Below are 24,001 nucleotides of genomic sequence, written 5' to 3' on the forward strand. Positions count from 1 at the left end.
AATATTGAGCTTGTTGTTGAAGATATGCAATTGTTAGAGTGTTGTTGTTGAGGCTATGAAACTATTGTTGTTGTTGAGGGTATGAAATTGTTAGAGTATTGTGTTGAGCTATGTGCTTTGTAAACTGTGAACTGTTATGTTAGGCTGGTACTAAGCAGGTTGTAGTTGTGGAGGTGGTAATTGATGAATATTGAGCTTGTTGTTGAGAATATATGATTGTTAGAATGTTGTTGTTGAGATATGTGTTTGTAAATTGTGAACTGTTAGGTTGGGCTGGTTTTATACAGATTATAGTTGTGAAGGTTCGGTTGGAGTGTAAGGAGTACTTGTATTCTATCCCCTTAGCTCGTGTTTAGAGGTTTACTTGCTGAGTACTGTGTGGTTTGGTACTCACCCCTTGCTTCTACAAATTTTTGTAGGTTACGAGCCTGGATTTTTGTGGTACTTGTCATTCTCTTCTTTTCCAAGGCTTCTGGGAGATTTGTGAGGTAGTTGTTTGTCTTCTCAGCGACCCTTCTTACTCCTGTTTATGATCTTGTTCTACTCTAGAAACAATGTCATATGAGACTTGTATTTTTCTTTTTATTCAATTGTAATACTTTAGAGGCTTGTACATGTGACAACCAGATTTTGGGGGTATTTTTGAGTTTATTAAAAAAAATTCCGCATTTTATTGTAATAGGTTGAGTTTTAGGCTGACTTGTCTTGGCGGGTTAAGACGAGTGCCATCACGTCCATTTTTGGGTTGTGACATATATTTCGCTATAAATATACAAAAGAAAATAATTGTATAATCTGTTTTGGTATACATATACAAAAGATCAATTGTATAATATGTGTTTGTATAAAGTGAGAAAGAGAGAAAGACAAAAGAAAACTGGGCAGGGAAAGATCGTATTTGTATAATCGTAAGTGCATAGGACGAAAATATATGCATTTATATTTGTACATACAATTTTCTGTCGCTTTATACAAACACAAACACAAACACAATGTATACATTTGTGTTTGTATAAAGTAAGAGAGGCGAGTGAGCGAGCGAGATCTGGGAGAGTGGCGAGCGAGATCTGGGAGAGGGGAGAGAGAGGAATGAAAATATATGTATATATACAATTTTCTCTTGCTTTATACAAATACAAACACATTTTATACATTTGCGTTTTTGTATAAAGTGAGAGAGACGAGTAAGCGAGCGAGATCTGGGAGAGGAGAGAGAGGGGAATGAAAATATATGTATATATACAATTTTTTCTCGCTTTATACAAACACAAACATATTTTATACATTTGCGTTTGTATAAAAAACAAGAGAGGCAAGGGAGAGAATGAGAGTGGCGAGCGAGATTCACCGGGAGAGAGGCGAAATAGCAAAAGTTTGCTATGGAGTACAATTAAATCAAACTATATTTATAGCACTTAATTTAAATTAATAGTTTGCTATTATATACAATTTTCGCTTTTTTCCTCACTACCGACTGGACTGCTTCATCATCAATTGTTGTCCATACGGGCTGAGCCCAGTAGATGTGGATTGTGGGCCTCTATTTTCGTACACGCTAAGTTCATTTAGCCCAACCCAATTTATTTTGTTTTCATTTTCTGCAAATTTTAGAGTTACATATAATTGGCAATATATAGCCCAATATTAATTAGCAATTAATAAACAAATAAAAATTGGCACATATTAGCCTAAAAGTAATATATCTATATTTTTTTAAATAATAAAAGATATTTAATAGCATCTCTCTTCTAACTTCCAACCATTTCTCCTTAAAACTAGCGAACGATTATTTAGAATTATCTCTCTCCTTTCAAATTAGTACGGATATTTTAAAATAATAAAAGAAAATTAATTCCATCTCTCTTGTAACCTCCAACCATTTCTCCTTAAAACTAGCAAAAGATTATTCAAAACTCTCTCCTTTCAAATTATTTCGTATTTTTAAAAATAATAAAAGAAAATTAATACCATCTCTATTTTATCTTCCAACCATTTCCACTTAGAACTAGCAAAATTCTATTTAGAATTATATCTTTTCTTAAATTTAGAAAATAATATTTTGATTATGATTACTCTTATTTCAAAGGTATTCCTATGAGTTCATTACCTGCCAATTATTTTGCCTTTGAACTCGATCCATATTTACTTAACAAATTTGTATACATTTGTTTGCACTGGTATTCATTAATCCATATCCATCAAATAGATTGGCATACATTTGTTCGTATTCATAATAAATTGGTATACATTTATATTTATTTTCATTAATATCTTTCAAATTTTACATAGGTATACATTTGTAATGGATACAATCGTCCATATTCATTTATAAATTGGTATACATTTATTTGCATTAATATCTTTCTAATTTTACATTTGTATTGGATACATTTGTTCGTATTCATAATAAATTGGTATACATTTATTTGCATTAATATCTTTCAAATTTACATAGGTATACATTTGTATTGGATACATTCGTCCATATTCATTTATAAATTGGTATACATTTGTTTGCATTAGTATCTTTCTAATTTTACATAGGTATACAGTTGCTTGCATTACTATTTTGGAATGCAATCAACAAAATCCATTAACAAATTTAGATAATTTTACATTGTTATGTGTTTGCTTATATTCATTAACAAATTTAGATACATTTGTGGGAGACAAAATAAATATTTGTTATCAAATTCAATCAACGAAATTCAATATTTTAAAAAATTATCATAAATATATTAATTAATTATTTATTAAAAATTGAAGAAATGTCAATTCCATAAATCACAAAACATTGAAAAATACGTAATTTCTTACAAATTATGAGGAGAGAAAAAAGGAACAATAAAAGCACTGCTAGATAGAGAGAGAAAATCTGAAAAGAAAAAAAAAACATTTTTCAGAAAAAACAATTTAGTTTGTTTGACTTTTCAAACATTTCTTTTAAAAGATACTATCTTTACGAAAGTATTTGTAATTGTACAGATATTAAGATGTTTATTTTAGATTGTAAACTTCAAAAAAAAAATATTGACCAAATTCAAAATATTCATAAAAGATGTAAGTTAGTAAATATTCTCTATTTTTCAGAAATAAATAATTTTCAAAGGACGTACTCAAATTAAAAATACCACGATCGATTTTATTACTACCACGTGGCAATTTTAGCACCTAGTAGTTTGATCCAATTATTGGATTTTGGTATGAGAAAAAGTAATGGTTATGTAGACTTGTAGTGGTAGAAAATGCATAGTTGTCATCATGATTATTCACATGCCAAAAATTAGTCTTTTTAAGTCACGTCAAGTGGAATCAATAAATATTTGTTCGTTGAATTTCAACAATTTTTTTGTGACATTTTTTTAGAGTTGAAATTGTGGGAATCATGTTAAACACTGTTAAAATTGATCACCAAATTTAAATGTTGAATACTTTTAATTTACGAAACAATAATAATATCTATATATATTCTATCCTTCTTATATCTTATTTAGCAGACAGATAATTGGTCAGCAGCCAATTTGAATCAAAACTGCATATTCAACTAAATTGAGTATGTCATTCCACACGTCATTCTACAGTCATCAGAGTATTTACAAAAATAACAACTACATCATACTTAGAAAATTATTAGTCCCGACTTGTCCAATAATTGGACTTTTTTAAAAAAAAATAATAATAAATATAATGATAATTTTTTTCATTATAAAATAACGGATACTCTCTCAAATCCTATATAAATGATTTGTTAATGAGTGCCCCCGGGGGGATCGAATTTGTATTCAACTACTTTGAAAATCTAATATATTTTAGAAAAATCGTGCTCATTAATAAATCAGTAAATATAATGTGTAGTTTATTATAAACCTTTTGATATAATTGTACTTATTATGGGATAAATATTTTTATCGAAGTGACACTTGTTTAAGGGTGGATGGTTATTAATTTTTGTTTTAAATTTTAAAAGTAACACTTATTTAGAGATAAATTTTTTTTTTGTTGAAATGACACTTATTTTGGGATGAGAAAGTTATAGCAAATTTCATGTAAGATCTAGAGGAAGAACCATGTGAATATTTTAAATATCAACATCAAGTCCTTAATTAGATGGCTAAATCTGCCTAACGCCACGTGATCACCCAAGCAGTAATTGCCAATTATTTATTTGTGTCGAAATGAAAACGTTTTTGACAATTCTTTTTTTTTTTTTATCTAGTACTCCCCAGTATTTCCACTTAATTATCAACCAAGGTTTCATATGACTTAAAAAAAAAATAGTTATACTTAATATTTCTATAGCACATTATATTAATTTTTCATGATTAATGATAAGATTGAGATGATTAACTCTCTTCATCCCATTTTATGCGAAGTTTTCTTTAATAATTGTGAAAAACATTAAGACGATAATCATAATAGAACGAAGGAGTATGTTAATATAATTTTATTGTGTTGTAATAATGTACACGACACTGAATGAACACAGTAATCGCAGTGGCGGAGCTAGAAATTTCACAAAGAGTGTCCAGAAATAACACAATAAAAGTTCTTTTCAAAAAGTAGAACTCGTGAGATTCGAACAGACCAACACTTCCTCATTCCAAAGAGGTGAAATCATTGGGCTATAACAGTTTGTTAGGTTAAGAGTGTCCAAAATATATTATTTAATCATTTCGTGTATCATTTTACTTGTATATATGATATTTTTTTCCGACGAAGGGTGTCCAATTGGACATCCATGTGGCTACGTCACTGATTACACGCGCCACAAATTATCTGTTTCACTTTTAATCGTCATAGTTTTTTTTTTTAGAGTCAAACTATAAGAACTTTGACTGACATTTTATGATATAATTTTTCATCATATTCATATGAAAAAAATTGTAATTTATAATACTTTTCATATATTTTTTGAATATTTAATTTTTTTGTTAAAAATATTTAATTAATATGTAATTTAATTTACCTTTAAAAATAATCAAATTAACTTTCGAAAAACATAATATGACAAATAAAAGTGGACACAGGAAAGTATTATAGATTTAGGCGTGCATTAATTAGAATTAAGATAGAAAAAAAGTGCATACTGAACAATATTGTTTAATTTATTGGGTCCTATATATTAAAGTATAAACTTAATTTCAACCCCATCAAAGAAAAGGCTGAAATTTGTCGAGTTAGTTAGTTCGGACTTTAATTTGGAGGTAGATATGCTACTTAAATACTTATGTCCTCTTGATTTATTAACTTTCAATAATTGATGATGTTTCTTAAAGGTTCTTGTACATTCCATAATTAAATATTTTATAATTTTAAGTTAATTTCATAAAATAAAATGTAATCTCTTTATCAAATAAAACGCCAATTGACACAAAATCAAACATTTTTTTGCATTACTTTCGACTGAATACTTGATAAATTGTTTCTCATTTAATTTAACAAATCTCTATTGTTCTTATTCAATATATGGAATCTGAAGAGAGTATTGTTTACCGTCCTTAAATGTTAAAAGGGTATAGTGAAATTGTTTATAATCTTAATTATTACCTATAAGAATTAATATTAGTCTAAGTTTCTTTTTGATTCTCTATAAAGATTCTACTAAATTGGGGAATAATTAGTACAATAATTGTAATCTTCACAGCTAGGCCATGACCACACTTTCATTGAACTATAAGTACTTGTATTAGAAGGACAATTGAAGCAATTAGCTGGTGTAACACCACTAATTTAGAAAAAAGTTGAAAACTTTTCAATTAAGATTATTCTAATTTTGAAAAAAGAGTCGAAATCTAATTGGAATTTCTCTTCTTCCAAATAAAATCCAAAAATCTAAATAAATAAATAAACAAGTTGCAGCAGCCAGCAGACAGCCAATTTGGATTTACATTCAACAAAATTACATGTCATTTTAGAGTCAGCACCCATACAACAATACTATCTTACCTGACTCTTACATTAAAAATCTTTTCTTTTACTTATCCTTTTTATTAAACAAATTTAGAAAATTTTCTTTTTTATATTACCCCTAATATTAAATAAATATGTAAAGTAGTAATTGTCAAATTTAAAACTTCAAAATATCACTAACTTTAATAAAAATAAATCCTTCATAAAAAATTAAATCATTGTAATTATTTTTTTTCTTTGGTTTTCCCATAATTCCATTCGAGGAAAAGCGCTTTTACAATATGTCATTTATAAATATTTCCTCCTTTGGTGTACGTTGTCTTGTTGTTGGGGCGGTATCAACTCTTTTTTTTCTTTTCAAATTATGTACGTAGAGTTTGAGTCCAACACGGACCATATAATACATATATTTCAGTTGAAATAATTATTTATTATTAAATAATTGTAATAATAATAAAAATAACAATTAGTATATACTTACTAATGTGATTAGATATTAGTATTATTACAACAGATAATAACCAGCCACCACTCATATTATTTGGCTACTATATAAGAAAGTCCGATACAATTGGAATTTCTATTGCTTTCTTCTTCTTCTTCTTCTTCATTTTTCTTCCTATAATATTTAAACTTCAACTTCTTTATCGATTTATGTTAGAAGAAAAAACTCGGATTGAAAAAAATAATTCCAGGTTTGTTTTCTTATCTCTCTTGATAATTTTATTTTTCTTTTTAGTCTGTTTTTGGGATGATTTGGAATTTATTTTCGCGAGCAAAAATAAGATGCATGAATTAATATTCTTGTTGCGTTCATTAGAATTCTTTGTTTTCTTTTCTTATTATGAAAATGAAGATGGCTAGAATAATATTAAAGAATTTATATAAGCATGAGAACAATTTTTTAAAATTATTGTCTTATTCTAGGTCCTCCTATTGCAAGAACATCAGCTGAGTAATGTTGATTTTATTTATAGAGATGGGAATGTGTTGGTATTTTCAACTGTAATTTATTGTATTTATGAATATTTTATTTTGTAGTTTTGATATGAACAATGAAGATTTCTTGTAATCACAAACGTAGCATTTTCCTGACATTTAGCTTAACACAAATAATACTGTTTGGTGAAGTTTTTTTTTTTTTTTTGAAAATAGGTGTCTGGCTAAGCTTTTAGGAGAAAATATGAACTTTTGAGAAACAATAGAAGCTGATTCTCAAAAGCTAAAAAAACAATTTTTGTTAACATTTTTTTAAAAAACACTAAGAAAAATACACATAATCACTTTTAAAAAAATTTAATCAAACACTAATGATTATCTTGTCCAAGTACGCTATAAGCCTTTCTGAGATAAAGAAACATTTAAGCTTTAATTAAAGTTTAGTAAGCCGCAAATCCATTCATTAATTGATAAATATTTAGCCCGAAAACTCATAGTATTATTTTTTATATACGTAGTGAATCCTAATTTTCTCATGATTGGATGGGCGTAAAGTATTTTAGCAACGCCATTGCTGACGTAAAGTAACAGAATTGCTATTAATAGAAGTGTATCACATGCCCCTTTAGTCGTTTTCTGTCACGTTAGTACCACCCTTACTTACTATATATATATAGACGTGTTTCTATTGCTGACACATGTATTTGAACTTAACTTGACTAAAAATAACAGCAGAAAAATGTAACCTTAGAAGTGTTCAAATTTGTTTTTTCATCGAGGGGTGGATCGAAGCGATTGCAGTGAAGAATTGATCTGAAACGAAGTTTGGACGGTGATTATGTGAAAACATGAGTCCATGTCATGTCAAGGAACTGTTGTTTCCTTGGTCTTTCCTATGCTTACATAAACAAATGTCACGCCCATAGGCCCATGCAACAATAACGATAATGTACAGAGTACGACTGGTTAGGGGCATGGGTTTTGTATGATTGGATGAAGTCCATTCTTTCTTACTGGTCTTGATATTACACTATCGCGTTACTCATATCTCGAGAAGGTAGAAGTTGTTTCGAAACGAATGATGAAAAGGAGAAAGTATCATAAACAATGCACACATTAATTTGTCGCTTATTTATTTATTTATTGGTTCATGTATTCTTTTTGTTTGTTTATTGGGGTTTAACCATTCCACGAATTAACTTCTTTTTTTTTTGGTTTGGAGCTTGCAGGATATATAGACAGAGACAGAGTTTATTAAAAGAAAAAAAAGACATTTTTGAAACTCCATAGTTAGGCATTACAACTAGCAAATAATATATATACATTTTTTATCTACAAAATTTTGCAAAAAGAAAAAAGAAAAAATGGGTTTTATGACATTATTAGAAGTGGCATCAATGCCAATATTGCAAGTGCTAATAGTAAGTGGTTTAGGAGCTGTAATGGCCACTGATTATCTTAAGCTGCTTCCTGCTGATGCCCGCAAATACCTTAACAGAGTAAGTTATCTACCTAATTTAGCGATTTTTATTTGTCCGACTCTTAATATTTTAAGAGTTTAACTTTTATACGTTGACGTATCTCTGCAGATAGTGTTTGTGGTATTTACACCGGCCCTGATGTTTGCGAGTTTGGCAGAGTCCGTCACCTTTCAAGATATCATCACATGGTACATTCTTGGCTAATATAATAATCTTTTGGGTTATTAATCGCTCAATCAAACAATATTACATAAATTGAGACATAAAGAATATTTGATCACCACGAATTGTCAAAATCTAAGATGATGTGTCATTTTAGTGGCATTACGTACAGATGAACTAATCTTAATTAACTATTGTTTATACAGGTGGTTTATGCCAGTTAATGTTGGATTAACATTTCTATTTGGAGGGATTCTTGGATGGATAGCTATGAAAATATTGAAACCAAAGCCACATCTTGAGGGACTCATTATTGCTACATGCTCATCAGGTAACAATATCATCAAAAGTTGCCGGGGCGGAGCTAGAGTTTTTGTTACAGATTCAACAAAACACAATACTATTTAATACAGTAACTCAAAATTCTCAATCTGCCTCTGCTCTGAACGCCTCCACATTGTAAAAGTTGCTCTAACATAATTCTGACAAACAGGAAACTTGGGAAATCTTCTTTTGATTGTCATTCCTGCAATTTGCAAAGAAGATGGAAGTCCATTTGGTGATCATAAAACTTGTGCTTCTGTTGGCCTTTCCTATGCATCTTTCTCAATGGCAGTAAGTTTTAACTCATCACATTCTCCCCTGAAGTTATGTTCATAAAGTTCCAATTATCAACACAAAATTTTCTCGATTTGGTAGCTTGGAGGTTTCTACATTTGGACATTCACTTACCAGCTAATAAGAAGTTCATCCTTGAAATTTAAAGCTCTAAAAACAGCAGAGGAGAACGAAGCGATTAAGGGACCAAACAATGACTCGGAGACAAATGAAAAGTCTTACCTTCTTGACAACAATTCTCAAGATCAGCTTCCTATAAGTACCACAAAAACAACTGAAAATCAAACAGTAGAAGTATCATCATGGCGAAAAATAGTAGGTGTGGTACACACTTTCTTAGAAGAGCTAACAGCACCTCCTACTCTTGGAGCTGTAAGTACTACGAATTTCTGATTTCACTTGTGGTTTTTGAAGGAATGTAATTACATGTTGTTCTTAAGTAACTCTGTTTTTTTTTTTTCTATTTTTGAATGATATTTCAGATTGTAGGATTCCTATTTGGTTCAATTACATGGCTGAAAAATCTGGTGATTGGGGATGCTGCTCCCCTTAGAGTTATTCAAGACTCTGTCAAGTTACTTGGGTATGTACTACTAAATAAAACATTTACAATCGCGATCATGCTTAGGTTTACATGTTATTTTCTTACATATCAGGGATGGAACCATTCCGTGCATCACTCTTATACTTGGAGGCAACCTCACCCAAGGTAATGAAGTATATCATTAAAGGCAAATCTAAAACGATGTTTATATGTATACTCGTTCTGAACTCAGGCAACTTTGACAGGATTGAGGAAGGCACAAGTAAAACCATCAACTATAATAGCAGTAGTTTGCGTACGATTCATCTTCAGTCCATTGATAGGGATTGGAATTGTTAAAACAGCAGCGAACTTAGGGTTCCTTCCAGCAGATCCTCTGTACCATTTCGTGCTAATGCTTCAGTACACCGTCCCACCTGCTATGAATATCAGTAAGTTATAACAATTTCATATCAACTGAATGCTGATGTTTATGGTTTGCTTATTGAAGATGATGATGAAATGCAGGTACAATGACACAATTAGTTGATGTAGCACAAGAAGAGTGTTCTGTTCTAATCATGTGGACTTATTTGGTAGCAGCATTAGCACTCACCATTTGGTCCACTATATTTATGTGGCTCTTATCATCATAAATTACAAATCTTAGATACTGAAAGCAGTATTTTTTTTAGCCAAAATTCTTTTATGATTGTGCTTGTATACTGTTCTACATTTATTTATGAAAATATAGAATCATTATTTCTCATCTGGGGCGTATAAAGTCGAATCGAAAATCGAGTCAAAACCTAAAAAAATAAATATGACTAATAGTTTGGTTTGACTTGGTTTGGTATTGCAAAAAAAAAAAATTGGACTTAATTTGAGTTGGTTTGGTTTTAACTAAAAAAAGTCAAACTCGAGACCAAACCAACCTGACATTATATACATAAGTTTTAAAATTTATTTTATACATAAAAGTATTTGCATTGATATAATCTCTAAATATCTCTTAACTTTTTCATAATTTTTTAACTTTTAATATATTATTTCAAGTTTTTTTAGACTTAGAATTTTGAACAGCCCAATAAAGGTTATATTACATAGATATTATTAGTAACTCTTAAGTCTCTACTAAAGCTCAATTCAAAATCAAATCACTAACAAAAAAAAATTAATTCAACACCAAAAATGACAATAATGTTGAATATTTGTTCTTTAGTTTTATATTGATTTAGACATTAAAAATACATAACCTAATTTTAATATGTAATAATACGCATTAAGCTTATTTTAATCCTTTTAAAATATGATCATTTTCACTACGACCTATTAATTTACAATATTTATTTTATGCAATTGTAGTTATTATTTTTTCTTGAATATTCTAATCTCATCACTCATTCCATATTTGTGTTATTTTCTTAAAGAACACTTACATAATTCTATTTTGATAGGACTAAAGAAATATTTGAATCAAAAAACAAGTTAATTAAATGTCTGTATAAATACTTTACCAACAATCCAAAAAAACCTAGTTGAAAAACCCAAGTTTTATTAGTTTAGTTTGATTCGTAATTCTAAAAATCCGATATAAATAATTTGATTTGATATTTAAAAAATCCAAACCAACTCGATCATATACAACCCTACTAAAACGTTTATCTAATTTTACCCTTAATATGATAATTTGACCGCAAGTTTCAATAGACTCTTTATTTCTAAGTTTCTGTTCACAGTAAAGTAGTATCACATAAATTGAAACGAAAATAGGATATGTTACTACCACACCCCTATGCAATTTAGATAATGTTCCAATATCTCAGTCTATGGTAACCAGCTAAAATACACTTTAGAACATTTATGTAACATATAATAGTGGCAGAAAGTAATAAAAGAATAATCATCAATTTTTTGAACATTTAAAGGAGCTGCATCGATATATGATACACAAATGTCCGTAGAAAAATAATTCAACTATCACACTGGAATAACAACTACTTGCTATCGACCTCGACTTTCTTGGTAAAGTTATCGGTCTCATACAAGGGTTAGTTGTAGTTTAGGCCGATTAGGCTGAGGCTCAACGACTTCCATGTGAATTCTCACTGTTCCAAGTACACCATACGAAACACTTCCATCAAGCTTTCTAATTTTCTGTTGTTTCTCATCGACTACCCATTCCCCTCCATTGTCACCTTTAGATGTCAAGTATACAGGCCCTTCAATACCGTACCTGGAAAGGTATACAATAATCAATGAGCTAAATAGGAAATCCATTAACTTGTTTTGCTCTCTAAATGAAGAAACAACACATACTTGGGCACAAAGACAATGAAGCCATTGGATCTTATTTTCACTATTCTCGCCTCAGTATCTGTTGGTCTGTGCACAAGAATGGAAAAGTAAAAATGAGAGAGTATGGAGGACATAAAGGGATATAACCAAGAAGATGTTCTTCATACCGCTTCCTGAAGAAAATGAGAGTATGGAGCTCTACTGATGCTCTGCTGGCCATCTGAGCATTCCTATGCCGATAATTTAGATCTGTTTTGGAACACAAATGAGCAAACACAACCACATAAAATTTGAAACTAGACCATGATTTCTACTATTTTCCTATGAGAAAAGACTTCTACTTTTCTTCTTTTTCTTTTTTCCTTTTCACGTGTCATTCATAAAGAAAACTCACACTGCCATAAAAAGTAAATGTTGATGAGTGAAAACTAGGTCTGAACAGAAGTTCATTATAAGTTTTAACCCTTTAATGTCCAAAGTTCAGCAATACATAAATACTAGAAAGCTAACACTGCACAAATAATTATTTACTTTGAACAGATGGGCTATAACAGAAGTACTCAAGTTCTTTTGATAACTGAGAAATCCTCCTTCTCAAATTAAAACTCGATGGGATAATGGGACGCCCTCTACCCTTCTCAAATTAAATACCACGTTTTTGTCTGCAGCAAGTTCGAATCCGTGGCATATGTCTAACCCACGCATTACACAGTTGTGCTCTTACCACTAGACCGAAGCCCTAGGAGCCAAAAATACTCAAATTATTGCTAAGTAAAACCTCAAGACTAACAGACACATTCAATCCCAAGTCCCCACTATTCACTCAGTGGAGGAAAAAAGCGTAAAAGCATTAATACAAACTTCTTCTGATACCTCTGGACAGATGACAACCAAAAACATAAAAGCATTAATCAAGAACAAGCATAACTATAAAGGCAAGCTCATATACTCCCCATCCACAAGAAGTCTAATGCATTTAAAACGTAATGCCAAGCATAATGAAAAGCAACACTTACTGTCAGAAATACTAGTTAGCTTGGGTCTATCTTGGAAAACACCGGGAAGCTGATAAATTCCCAAAGAAGCAGCAAGCAATCGATGGACGATGACATCTACAAGACAAGACAGAAAAAGAGGCTCACAATTGGTCGCATCCATTGCACTTTGTCATTATAAATGGACGGTAACTTTTACTAACCAGCATATCTTCTAATGGGCGAGGTGAAATGAGTATAAAGAGGAGAGGCAAGACCATAATGAAGATATTCTGGAGGACTAAGGTCTCCACTACAAAAGTAAACCGCCTGAAAATGCATACCAAAAGCAATGCCAACTCAGAAATTACATGATATTTCAGAAGTAGGGGATTTGGTCAAACCAACGAAGAAGGAACACCTGTGTCATGCATCTGGTTGCCAGAATCCGGATCAGCTTGTTGAAGTATGGATCGTCACCCTAGGGAGAAGATAGAAAGTTAGCATATGAATGCACAACAGCAACCAATGGAACTAGATGTCCCTTAGCTACTTTGAGGAGTGCAATATCATCACTCTATGCAGTGTTTTCTTGGCTATTAAGTCCCCGATTGGTAATTCTTCCACAAAAGTAGTCCTTCAGTCAATTTTGAGCCAAATTAACTTATGTAAATGTATGCAATAGAATTACGGGTATTTTAGTGAAGGACCAATGCAATCTTTCAATAAATAACAGAGCAGCCGAAAAAAGAATCAGAGAAGGCATTCATCGATTGTCTTGTTATTTTCCTTTTATTTTGAAGAGAAAACAACAGTTTTTTTAGCCAAATTACCTTCATTTGTGAGCTAAACACATTATTAAGTACATTATGTTTGGCCGAAAAGTATAGCCAATAGTGAGCACCTTGTGTTATAAAAGAACTGATGCGAAATTCTTAACAGTAAAAGTTAGTCTAGCCTCCATTTAAGGCTAGGATTGAAATAGTTTGAGCCTAAAATTCCATGACTCCAGCTCAGCTTAATTGGAGAATTCGAAGGGGCTTGATATTAAGCTGCAAAAAGCTTGAACATATAGAGTTGATCTGCCACAAGCCCTATGTTCCAATTAAAGAAAGCCAAATTTGAAATAAAAATCCTAATAATTTATGAACTGACATATCACTTAAATCAGCAAACCAACTTTATTCCTCTAAGCCAAAAACAAACATGACTTGCAAATATCAAGTATCCTAATAATAACTTAATACAAGTGAATGTTACGAAAAAGACAATTGCAAAATTAGTTGTTCATTCCATTTCAATCAATTGAATAGAGAAGAGATTAGTAAATCATTCCTATGAATGGTTTTAATACAACAAAAAGCCCAGTGCAGAAAGCATCCTGCTTTAGCAGTGTCTTGTAAAAACAACATGAGAGGGAATGAGAAGAAAGCAGAGTCACACAGCCACCTTTTTATACATTGTCCAGCGGCAGCAGACTTATGGAGTATGTTTATCACACTTTTTGGACTCAATTGGGTCATGCCACAGAATAACAGGGATGGTTTTGAGAGTTGGAGTTGTGGGAAAGTTCTTAACACCATCAAGAGAATTTAGAAGATGATACCTGCTGCTGTTTTTTGAAGTATCTGGAATGAAATAAATAGGAGATGCTTTGATGGAATATCAACTACCTACCAATCTCTAAAATCTCATTGTCTTATGCTGTTGTATAGTTGGGTTATATGTCCCCAATAAATTCCCCTGTTACCTTCTTGAATTTTACCAGCTCACTAGCTCTCAACTAGATATGCAATGGAGGTGATAAGTTCTTTCTGCTATTCTACTTTTCTAACTATTATGCATTCACTTGATGCCAGGCTGCCAGCAATGAAATTATTTACTTCATCAAAAAAACGAGAGAATGAATGAGAAACTGATAAAGAAAGAGGTTGTGTGGCTGCAAAATGAGAGAATGAATGAGAAACTTATAAAGAAAGAGGTTCTGTGGCTGCACATTAGAAGTAACCGGAAATATCAGGTAGCGTTGTATGAAGCTTTGTCTGCTAGGGTTCTATGTAGCTTGTATGGAGAGATGAAATTCGTTTCTCATCTAGGTCAGCGAACCCATACCCAAGCTTATTCTGGAATTAGGTCGATGCTTGTTCAGGTCAGCTCAGCTCAACTCAATAATAGCCAGGCAAGGTTAAGCAAAAAATGAGTCGACACATGCAGCTTGTGAACTCATCTATAATATACGACTTGATTTATAGCTAAAACCCCTTCAGAAATATAGTGGAAGGAAGAAAATTCATTCTTTCATTCTTAAGTTTCACTATGCACATCACGTTCAATAAGCCACAACTCACCTTGGCAAGATCTAGAGAGTCAGCCAATGCTTTGGATGATGTCACATCCAAACTAAGACCAACTGCTTCAGCTGTGCGGAGAAGAGGCTCAAGCATTTCTTTGGTTGGGCTTGGATGGCGTCTGCAAATAAAAATGCATCATGTAAACTTAGAGAATTATCAAATTTAATTGAAGTACCAAACGTAATCTTTAATAGCCATTTCATAGTGTCACAACTCTCTGGCATAACATGTAATTCGAGTTTTTGCGGAACACTTGGTATTAGACTAGAGCCACCATATCTGTCTCTAGTGCTCCATCTTAGACAACTGTGAATAGCTATCTGATGTATGAAAATTGTACAGAAAGAACAGGTTGGTGAAGGAGGGGAGAAGATGAAGCAGAGTTGCATGTAAACGTGGATTGAGTATGTTGAGCCTGTTACTACTAGACAAGCATCACCCCTACAAGGAACTGAAGCCCTTTAAAAAATATGTCATCATCCCTTTAAAGAATTGAAGCCCTTAAAGAAATGTAGCCTCACATGTGTGTTTCTTTAATTGTTATCCTTATTTACAACTTTGTAACTCAATAAACATATGCCTGTGAGCAAGGAATCACTCTAAATAACTGCCTATAAGCATTCATCAAACTGCTAGATCTCCAAAAAAACTTCTCATTATTACCTGCAATCACATATTATACCATCTTAGGAAAGTTAATTCTTTCAAAATGACAGGATCAGATTACATTCATTTTTTAGCACATGAAGGATACGGAAAGAGACCTATACAGCATAGCAGGATATAGATATGAGACCAGAAAGTTTAGACACCAGTTAAGGAAGATATTCTAGGTAAAAGAAGCAAACTATACAGACGGATTTGTTTCTAAGTAACAATAGCAACAAACCTTAATAGTGAGCAGACAGGAAAATGCTTAAGGATTTTTTCAGCAACTGCAACATTAGCAGCAAGCATAAACTCCTCAACCATTTGGTTTGCTTCACGAATCTGATACATTCCTATACATACATCATAAAATTAACTTCACACGACTACTCAAACAATCTAACAAAGGATGATGTCATTGTGCAGTCCCACAAAAATAGCAGAATTCTTCAGTGAAACAGTGGGTGTAAAAATTGGCAAGGGATATGTTATAAGAGCTCAAAGCTAAGAAATTTTAATGTCACAATACTGCACCAGTTTGAAACAAATGATCCTTAAACTGAATCTTAAGCACTGTAAATATATAATTTAAAGGAGATCTGTAAGAAAAATTCTTGGCTTTCCAAAAAGCAGGTAATTGGGCTCCTTTATCTAAATTACAATAAGCTACCAAAAGAAACTAGAGAGAGAGAGAGAGAAAGAAAAGAGTTGGATTATACCGATATCAAGAGGGTCATGAGTTTCAGTATCAATCTGAAATTTGACTTCAGCAGAAGCAAGTGTCAGTGCACCCCTATCAATGCGTCTTTGCCTCATTATCTGCAAAAGTTGGTCTCATTAGAATGCTTTTAATATATTGATACTAGAGCTGAAAGTCCAAAGCTAAGATATAGTAATTAAAGGAGAATAAGGATTACAAGATCAAAACCTTGGCTAACCCATTCAAATTTCGTAAATCTGAAGTTATTGGATCCACCAAGCGACTGGAATAACAAACATAACTTGTTAGGTATGGGAACTAGGAATTACAAAATGGCAGATACAAGTACTTTCGAAGTTCAAGAAGACGGGCATGCAAGTACTGACTAGTTTATAGTTGAACAGGAAACAAACTCATAAGTTCAAAAAATTTCAGGTTGAGCGGTTCACCCTGTCAGACCATACAAAAATCCACTTCCACAATCATCAGTAGTGGATTTTACTTCTAACCATCTATGGCCCCTTTAGTTGAAATAAGTTATACTTCGGAATTATTTTTTGCGACTACATCAAAAGTAAGATGCTTTGAAACAAACAAATTTTTAGTTCTTTTTTTAAAAAAAAAAAACAGTTTTAGGCCTGTGGGTACTGTAGAATTTCAATTTCTACTACATGTACAAACACACATCTAATCTGGCTGCTATTTACTTGATCACAAGCCCAAACAGAAACTTAACCCCCAGCACGAACTACAAGCAGGACAAGATACACATGCTAACCAACCTCAAAATTGGGCAAGACAAAGCAACTTCACATTTTGATATGGAAGTTCCACCGACAGATTTTGTACTTTGTGTAATCTTAACATATATATTTTTTTGAATCAGGTAACATTTTTGTGTAATCTTAACATCTTTCTAAAGGAAAGGAGTCCTGTCATATGCCTCTCCGTTTAGCATGAAAGCGGGAGGGAGGGGGTCTGCTCAATCAAGTCCCCTCATAGGATATTTTAAACTGTAAAAGCACATCATGACCTGACATCATTCATACAAACCATATTTTTTGTAAGGAAATGGAAATGTTCATTGCCTATATAAGCATTACGAAGGAACTTATCATATCCCCACAATCCTTCATGTATTTCACTTTTGTTACTAAGATACATAAAGGATACAAAGCATAACACGCCAAAACTACAAGCCAGGTCAGGAAAAGAAAGAAGAAGGGAAGAGACTATTGCGAATCTCATCATTCAATACTATATCGTCTGCAAATAACATATACCATGGCACCTCACCTTGGATATGCCACATCAGTTCATCCATCACCAAGGCAAAAATGAACAGACTTAAGGGTCAATCCCTGGTGCAGTCCCATCATAACTGGGAAGTGGTCCAAGTCCCCTCCCACTGACCTTACCCGATTCTTAGCTCCATTGTACAGGTCCTTAATCGCCTTAGTGTAAGCCACATGCACACCTCTAGCCTCCAACATCACCATAGGACCTCCCTAGCCACTTTGTCATATGCCTTTTCTAATCTAGGTCAATACTCAATAAACACACCATGCATACGTTTCTCTTCCTCTCTCGATACTGCTTTACCAGTGTTCTCACAAGATGAATGGTTTTTGTCTTCAACGCGGTCTTTCAAGGAAGAAGAGGTGTCAACTTAAATCCTAATACAAAACGGTTTCTCAGTGGCGAACATCCTAATCTATCACGGAATTTGTTATGGAAGTCTATGGCTCCAAATAAGTAACATTTTTCACTTAGTATGCAATCTAGAACGCACAACACTTCTATTACAGAACAAAATTACTGGATTTTGAAGAAGCAGCCAGTCGAAGAAGCCTAGTCCAAGAGAGAGAAGAGGAACTGTATTGTAGCCTTTTATTTTTGGTGTAAAGAGAAAGGTTTAGAGGAAACAGAACAGATTGTAGAATTATTAGGATCCATGTAAATATCTTTTTTTCTCTTCTTTTGTTCCCCTTTGCTTGCTGAAGGTCACCAGCATATCCTTAATGCTGAAGAATACAACATGACCATTTTCAAAAAAACAAAAAAAACGAGAGAGAAGAGGAAACTCCTTGAACTTTTTTTACAAAACAGGTTCCCACCTCTCCTTTTTCTTCTAAAAGTTGCTTTGGGAAAAAAAACAGAAGAAGAAGCACCGCAGAGAAGATGCAATGAAACAAAGGAAAGAAGAAGTAGAAGAAAATTACTGGATTTTGGAGAAGAAGAAGAAGCAGCAGTCAGTCAAAGAACCGTAGTCCCAGAGAGAAAGAGGAAGCTCTTTGAATTTTTTTTTCTAAAACAGGTTCCCTCACCTCTCCATTTTCTTCAAAAAGTTGCTTTTTAAAAATATATAAAAAAAAAGAAGCAACCAATTTGTCGCTACCTCATTTCACGCTTCGCAAACAAAAGTGACCGCTTTATTCACTTCACATCACCTCACCCCCCACCCCAAGTAGCTCTGAACCCTCGCCTTGCTTCACCTAAAGCAATGAAACGAGCACTTTTCACAACACTAGTCTATAGTCAAGCACTTTTCAGTGCAAAGTACACCATGTGTAGAGATGGTTGGATACTGGTAGGCTTTAAAGTGCTTCAAAGTACATACTACAACACTTCTTTAAGGATAACACCACTTAGTTTGACATCAATGAGATCTTTCAGTTTATCAATAAATGATCAACAAATAAAGATAAATCTACCTTCCAAATGATTTACATTGGGAAGATGAAAAATCATGAGAAATATTGACCACAAGACAGATTAAAGGGAAGACAGAAGAAGACTGAGCAACGAAACGAATTTGTCAGACATCTGAAAACTTTTTTAATAACAGTTGAAGTTTCCATACTCTCAGTGCCAAAAAACTGGGTCCCAATTTGATCTTGTTGAAGGCCTCATTATACCTTGAAGGATTAGGTTTCGCTATTTCTGAGGGCAAAAAACAACAACATAGACTGGAAAAGGCAACACCAATTGCCTAGCTAAATCACAGTGCTAGGATACAGTGGTTAATGAGGGGCCATCTGCATACCTAATACTGATGAGAATGAGTTTGGTTCAAGATGTTTGAGAGGAGATAACGCTTTAGAATCTGATATGACCAGAAAAGAACCAAGAAGACAAAATGTAAACAGAAACATCAAATGGGAGCACCTATCATCCATTCTTGCTTGCGCCTCGACATAGGATAATGCTGCACATGATTTAATCACGCTTTTAGTGTATCTTGTAGAAATAATCTCGGCATCAGGTGTCATTTCCTGAAAGACAAATAAATGCACATTGGGTGAAAATACAGATATAGAACTTATGTCGGGGGGTTGGGGTGGGGGGTGGACACAAGCACAAACCAAGCAGACAGGGCCTAATGAAGGTTGTTATAGTATGCCAGTATAATTGAGCCATACAATCCAGAATGCTACAAATGTATTTCATCAACAACCTGCAACAATTAAGTTTCTATCTCCTTATATGTAGCTATCAGCCTCATGGAAGGATTAGTCATGCGACATAGCAGCACAAAATGACTGACAATTAATGCAGTTAGATAATTGACCATTAACTAGGTTTGTATAAGCTGCCTGTTAGTAAAAGACAAAAACTATACTGACTTCAGACTGGGGGAACATTGTACGAAGCTCTAGGCAGATAGATATGCAGCAAGAAAGAAAAATAACAAAGATAACTGGCAGATATTTGAGAGAGAAGAAGCCTGTCAGAAATAGAAGATCAGCTATTACTTCTAGAAATATCATAAAAATAAATTACATACCCAGATAACTGAGAAAGCTAGTCTTTCAACATCAGAACGAAGTGAACAAATATCTGCCAAGTAAAGAAAAAAGACAAGATTAATTGAAGACAATAAAACAATTGATCCAAATCCATCTCCAAGCCATCTGACAAGCAAAAACTAGTCCAGGCTAGTTCCTGAAAAGTAAATTTTACCTTCCGTAAGAGGTTTTGGAAGCATGTCGATTCTACGCTCTACAAGATATACAGAAGTACCCCTTTGTGAAGCCTCATCATCGAGTGGAGTTCCAGGATGAACAAAATTAGTAACATCGGCAATATCTGGTATGTATTAAAGACTCACACCTAGACTTTCCCATGATGTAGACGTTATATTTATTTATAAATATAAATAAATAACAAAAAAGTCCTGGAATACAAAAGGTTGTTTTGTAGGCGAACTAACTAAGTTGTTGGAGGCGAGCGGAGTGAGGCAATGAAATTGTTTAGTCGAAAGAAAAGTGAGAACTAGTGGATTTTGAGAATGAGAATCATCTATAGTCTCATTTCTTTTTCGTAGTAAGAAGACACTAAGACGCACCCACTACACACCACACACTCAGGCGTCTAGCAGGGTCCTTCCCCATGTGAAGGGGGTGCAGCTATTGTAGCTAAGGCCAACAAAATTTGGGAAGTCAAAAGATATTTAGGTACAAAATCATGAGGATAGGAAGCATCAAAGGAAATAAGAGATGGTATCACAAATGAATACCCATCATTACACTGGTTGTACACAGAAATAAGCCAAAGATGATACGAACAGCATCATGTGCCCAAAACCCTCATCACACCCATCTTCAAGGAGATCACTGTCTCTTGAAGAAGGAAATTAGCAAAAGAGATCAGTGTTAAGTTTTGTAAAGAGGATCATCCCATCATGTATTTGGTGGACTATTTGGAAGGAAAGAAATGATAGATGTGTTGAGGATAGGAGGAGTTTAGTACAGGATATTAAGCTAAAATGCATTTTGCTTTTCTGTTTTTGGTGCACTAAACTGTATTCTAGTGACACTGAATCAATCCTAGATGTCCTAGGCACCATTAAGGATTGGTTTCACATCTGGTATATTATGTATCTATCCATTTGAAAATTGGTTTTTTCAGTACTACCTAAGTGCTGGTTTTAATACGAAGTTACTTTACTCAAAAAAAAGTTTTGTAAATTCTAGCCAAAAGATTTCAAAATTAAACATGGATACGAACTCCCACTTCAAAATTTCCATTTGAAAGAGCCATACAATGCAATGCATCATCAATATCTCTGCATCCTGCATCACAGAAAAAGCAGAATTCTGTCTCAGATTGACATCACATGTAAAAAGTATCTCATCTATGCTGACACAAACTAAATGTGGGCACTGCAGTTAAATGGAAGACGAAAAGCACTATAAATTTGGACAACATACCAGGAGGGTCCACACTACATACACGCAGGTGACGCAAATCCTGTCTAATAGGATTTGTCAAATCTTGAGAAGACACAGACCAAGGTAATGGTGGCAAGCACGCCAACACTTGGGCAGAAAATGGCCTGGCATCTATATCATTCTCTATTAGTACCACCTGAAGTTATTACAGAACAAATATAGTCAGGACTGTTATCCATCAGCATCAAGAAATAAATCGAATCCTAATTATTTAAGCATGTAAGATAATATATAGGTACCTACAAGCAAAGGACACCAACGCCCTGAGCACTTATTAGAAGGTATTCAACAATAAGCCACAACAGAAAAACTACAAACAATCTCAAAAGTACATTACAGAAAGAGTAGAGAAGGATAATTTGTTCAAATTTTAAAGAGCAATGAATGACATTTCATCACATACCTCTGTTTCGGTGTCCCTATCACCTATTTCACCAATTGTCCTCACATAGTGACCGGTTGGATATCGAGACAAACGATCCCATGAATCAACCGCAACGATAATCCGTTTATCCAGCAAATTTCCCAATTGACGAGTTTGTATCCGTATCTTCGGAATCCTGCGGTCTTTGGATACGAATAAGGCATGGGCACGACCACCATCACCAGCTGGCATAGGCATTGGCTCCAAGGATCCACAGTAACTGCAATGATGAAACATACAATATTATATACCAGATAAATGAAGACTTTGTTGGTGGAAATAGATACAGGCATACAGCAATTTAAAGTATGAGAGTTCAGTGACAGTGCAGAGAGTCCAGCGACCATATAATTTTTGCAGGATTTTCACATATTGAAGAGGCAGAACTCTCTAATCCCCATGTCACTTTGCAAATGATTACGGAAATTGAACTCGGCCCGACTTAATCGTAAAGCTATCACAAGAGGTAAGAAACAGTCTTGAGAGGACTGACCAACACCTGAAAAGGTGCCATATACAGAAGCAGTGTCTGAACTGTCCCGATAGAGGAGCAATACCTAGAACGGTCGTCAGGAAGAAGAGTAGTGGCACCAGAGGGTGTAAGCCGCCCACCAATAGCATAAGCTATGTCAAAATCGAAGAGGGTCGAATACCATGTTACGGAAATGGACGTTGGATCTAACCCAACCTCAAAGGCTAGCACATGAGACAAATCCAAGACCATAGAAGGAGACAATCTCACACATTCTTTTTGATGAAACAGTGTTATAAATCGCATCAAGAAGATGCATGATAGCAAAATAGGTACAAAATCTCACACATTTGAAATGCCAAGGGCTGAACATTTGGAGCGTGGGTTTATGATGATCCAAATTTACTATACCTCTTAGCTTAAGATTTAGGTGAGATGTGAATGCTTTAACATGGAATCACAGCAAGCAAAGTACGACTCTCTCTATATAATTTTTTTTTACATGTTTTAGGGGGAAATGGCCAACACATGATGGGGCATGGTAAAGACAATCAAATAATTTTTTCTAACAGTTTGAGGGAAAAAGCCCTAGCCCCTATACATGCATTAAGCGACGACGGCACAAACGAAGCAAAAGTATAAAAATGTAGTTCAAATGTGTAAAAGAAGGGGTCCCATTAGTTTTTAGTTCTGAGTGTCCCGTCAGTATGAAAAAGTATTTGACTGGACAGAAATGGTCATTGTGCGAATCCCAAATGCAAACCACAAACACTCAAACGTGAGGAAGAATTTAAAAACTAAATGTAATTGGTGCATTTAACTCTGTCAATAATATTAGGCAAAGACATTTTTTACAAATATCTATCATGTCAGAAAAAGAAAGAGCAGGCTTTTCAACCTGATTAAAGTCAAAAAATTTCACACATTTTATCCATTTCAAGGAAAGAAAAGAATTCAAAAGACTAAACGATTTGAAAAATGAAGAATAAACCATCAAACAATATGCCATGGACAAATCAAGTTTGACCCAAAACATGGTAGCTGAAAGGTTCCTAAAGTTAAATGACCACAACTGTGTTGCTAGGTGGTGACCTATTTGGACGGACCAAGGTGATGTCCTTTTTCTAATTACCAAAATGAAAAATAAAAGGATACAATCTTTTTAAAGAGAGAAAACATATTGTACTCTAAAGGTGATAGGATAAGTCACCTTAAAATTTTTGCTAACTCATTTGTTTATTCAGGCAAGAACCAGCAAAGGAAAATT

General features: G+C 33.5%; 2 protein-coding genes across 2 annotated transcripts in view; one reads left to right on the top strand and one right to left on the bottom strand.

Annotated features, from left to right (window-relative positions):
• The first annotated feature begins 8,132 nt into the window (after nt 1-8,132).
• LOC125822092 (protein PIN-LIKES 7-like) lies at nt 8,133-10,404 on the top strand. Its single transcript, XM_049501460.1, has 9 exons — nt 8,133-8,348; nt 8,439-8,518; nt 8,699-8,823; nt 8,986-9,107; nt 9,192-9,482; nt 9,593-9,693; nt 9,767-9,819; nt 9,900-10,085; nt 10,162-10,404. The coding sequence occupies exons 1-9, from the start codon at nt 8,214-8,216 to the stop codon at nt 10,287-10,289; spliced, it is 1,221 nt and encodes a 406-aa protein (XP_049357417.1). The 5' UTR covers nt 8,133-8,213; the 3' UTR covers nt 10,290-10,404.
• Nucleotides 10,405-11,612: 1,208 nt separating this feature from the next.
• LOC125822020 (exosome complex exonuclease RRP44 homolog A) overlaps nt 11,613-24,001 on the bottom strand; it is a 30,250-nt gene continuing 17,861 nt past the window's right edge. Inside the window, exons 9-24 of the mRNA XM_049501395.1 lie at nt 22,242-22,482; nt 21,818-21,974; nt 21,611-21,679; nt 20,568-20,693; nt 20,392-20,444; nt 19,773-19,879; nt 16,833-16,887; nt 16,624-16,723; nt 16,146-16,257; nt 15,254-15,374; nt 13,327-13,386; nt 13,130-13,235; nt 12,948-13,043; nt 12,099-12,180; nt 11,953-12,018; nt 11,613-11,869 (exon numbers count right to left, since the gene is read on the bottom strand). Coding sequence (XP_049357352.1) covers nt 11,674-11,869; nt 11,953-12,018; nt 12,099-12,180; nt 12,948-13,043; nt 13,130-13,235; nt 13,327-13,386; nt 15,254-15,374; nt 16,146-16,257; nt 16,624-16,723; nt 16,833-16,887; nt 19,773-19,879; nt 20,392-20,444; nt 20,568-20,693; nt 21,611-21,679; nt 21,818-21,974; nt 22,242-22,482 — 1,747 coding nt within the window. The 3' untranslated portion in view covers nt 11,613-11,673. The remainder of the gene's footprint in view (nt 11,870-11,952; nt 12,019-12,098; nt 12,181-12,947; nt 13,044-13,129; nt 13,236-13,326; nt 13,387-15,253; nt 15,375-16,145; nt 16,258-16,623; nt 16,724-16,832; nt 16,888-19,772; nt 19,880-20,391; nt 20,445-20,567; nt 20,694-21,610; nt 21,680-21,817; nt 21,975-22,241; nt 22,483-24,001) is intronic.

Source organism: Solanum verrucosum, unplaced genomic scaffold (genome assembly GCF_900185275.1).
Source record: "Solanum verrucosum unplaced genomic scaffold, falcon-dt-bn FXZP01000103.1, whole genome shotgun sequence".
Lineage (NCBI taxonomy): Eukaryota > Viridiplantae > Streptophyta > Magnoliopsida > Solanales > Solanaceae > Solanum > Solanum verrucosum.

Coding starts and splice junctions, on each gene's coding strand:
- LOC125822092 (XM_049501460.1), top strand. CDS start 8,214: ATGGGTTTTATGACATTATTAGAAGTGGCATCAATGCCAATATTGCAA. Junction 8,519..8,698: donor TTTCAAGATATCATCACATG/GTACATTCTTGG, acceptor TTGTTTATACAG/GTGGTTTATGCCAGTTAATG. Junction 9,694..9,766: donor GACTCTGTCAAGTTACTTGG/GTATGTACTACT, acceptor CTTACATATCAG/GGATGGAACCATTCCGTGCA.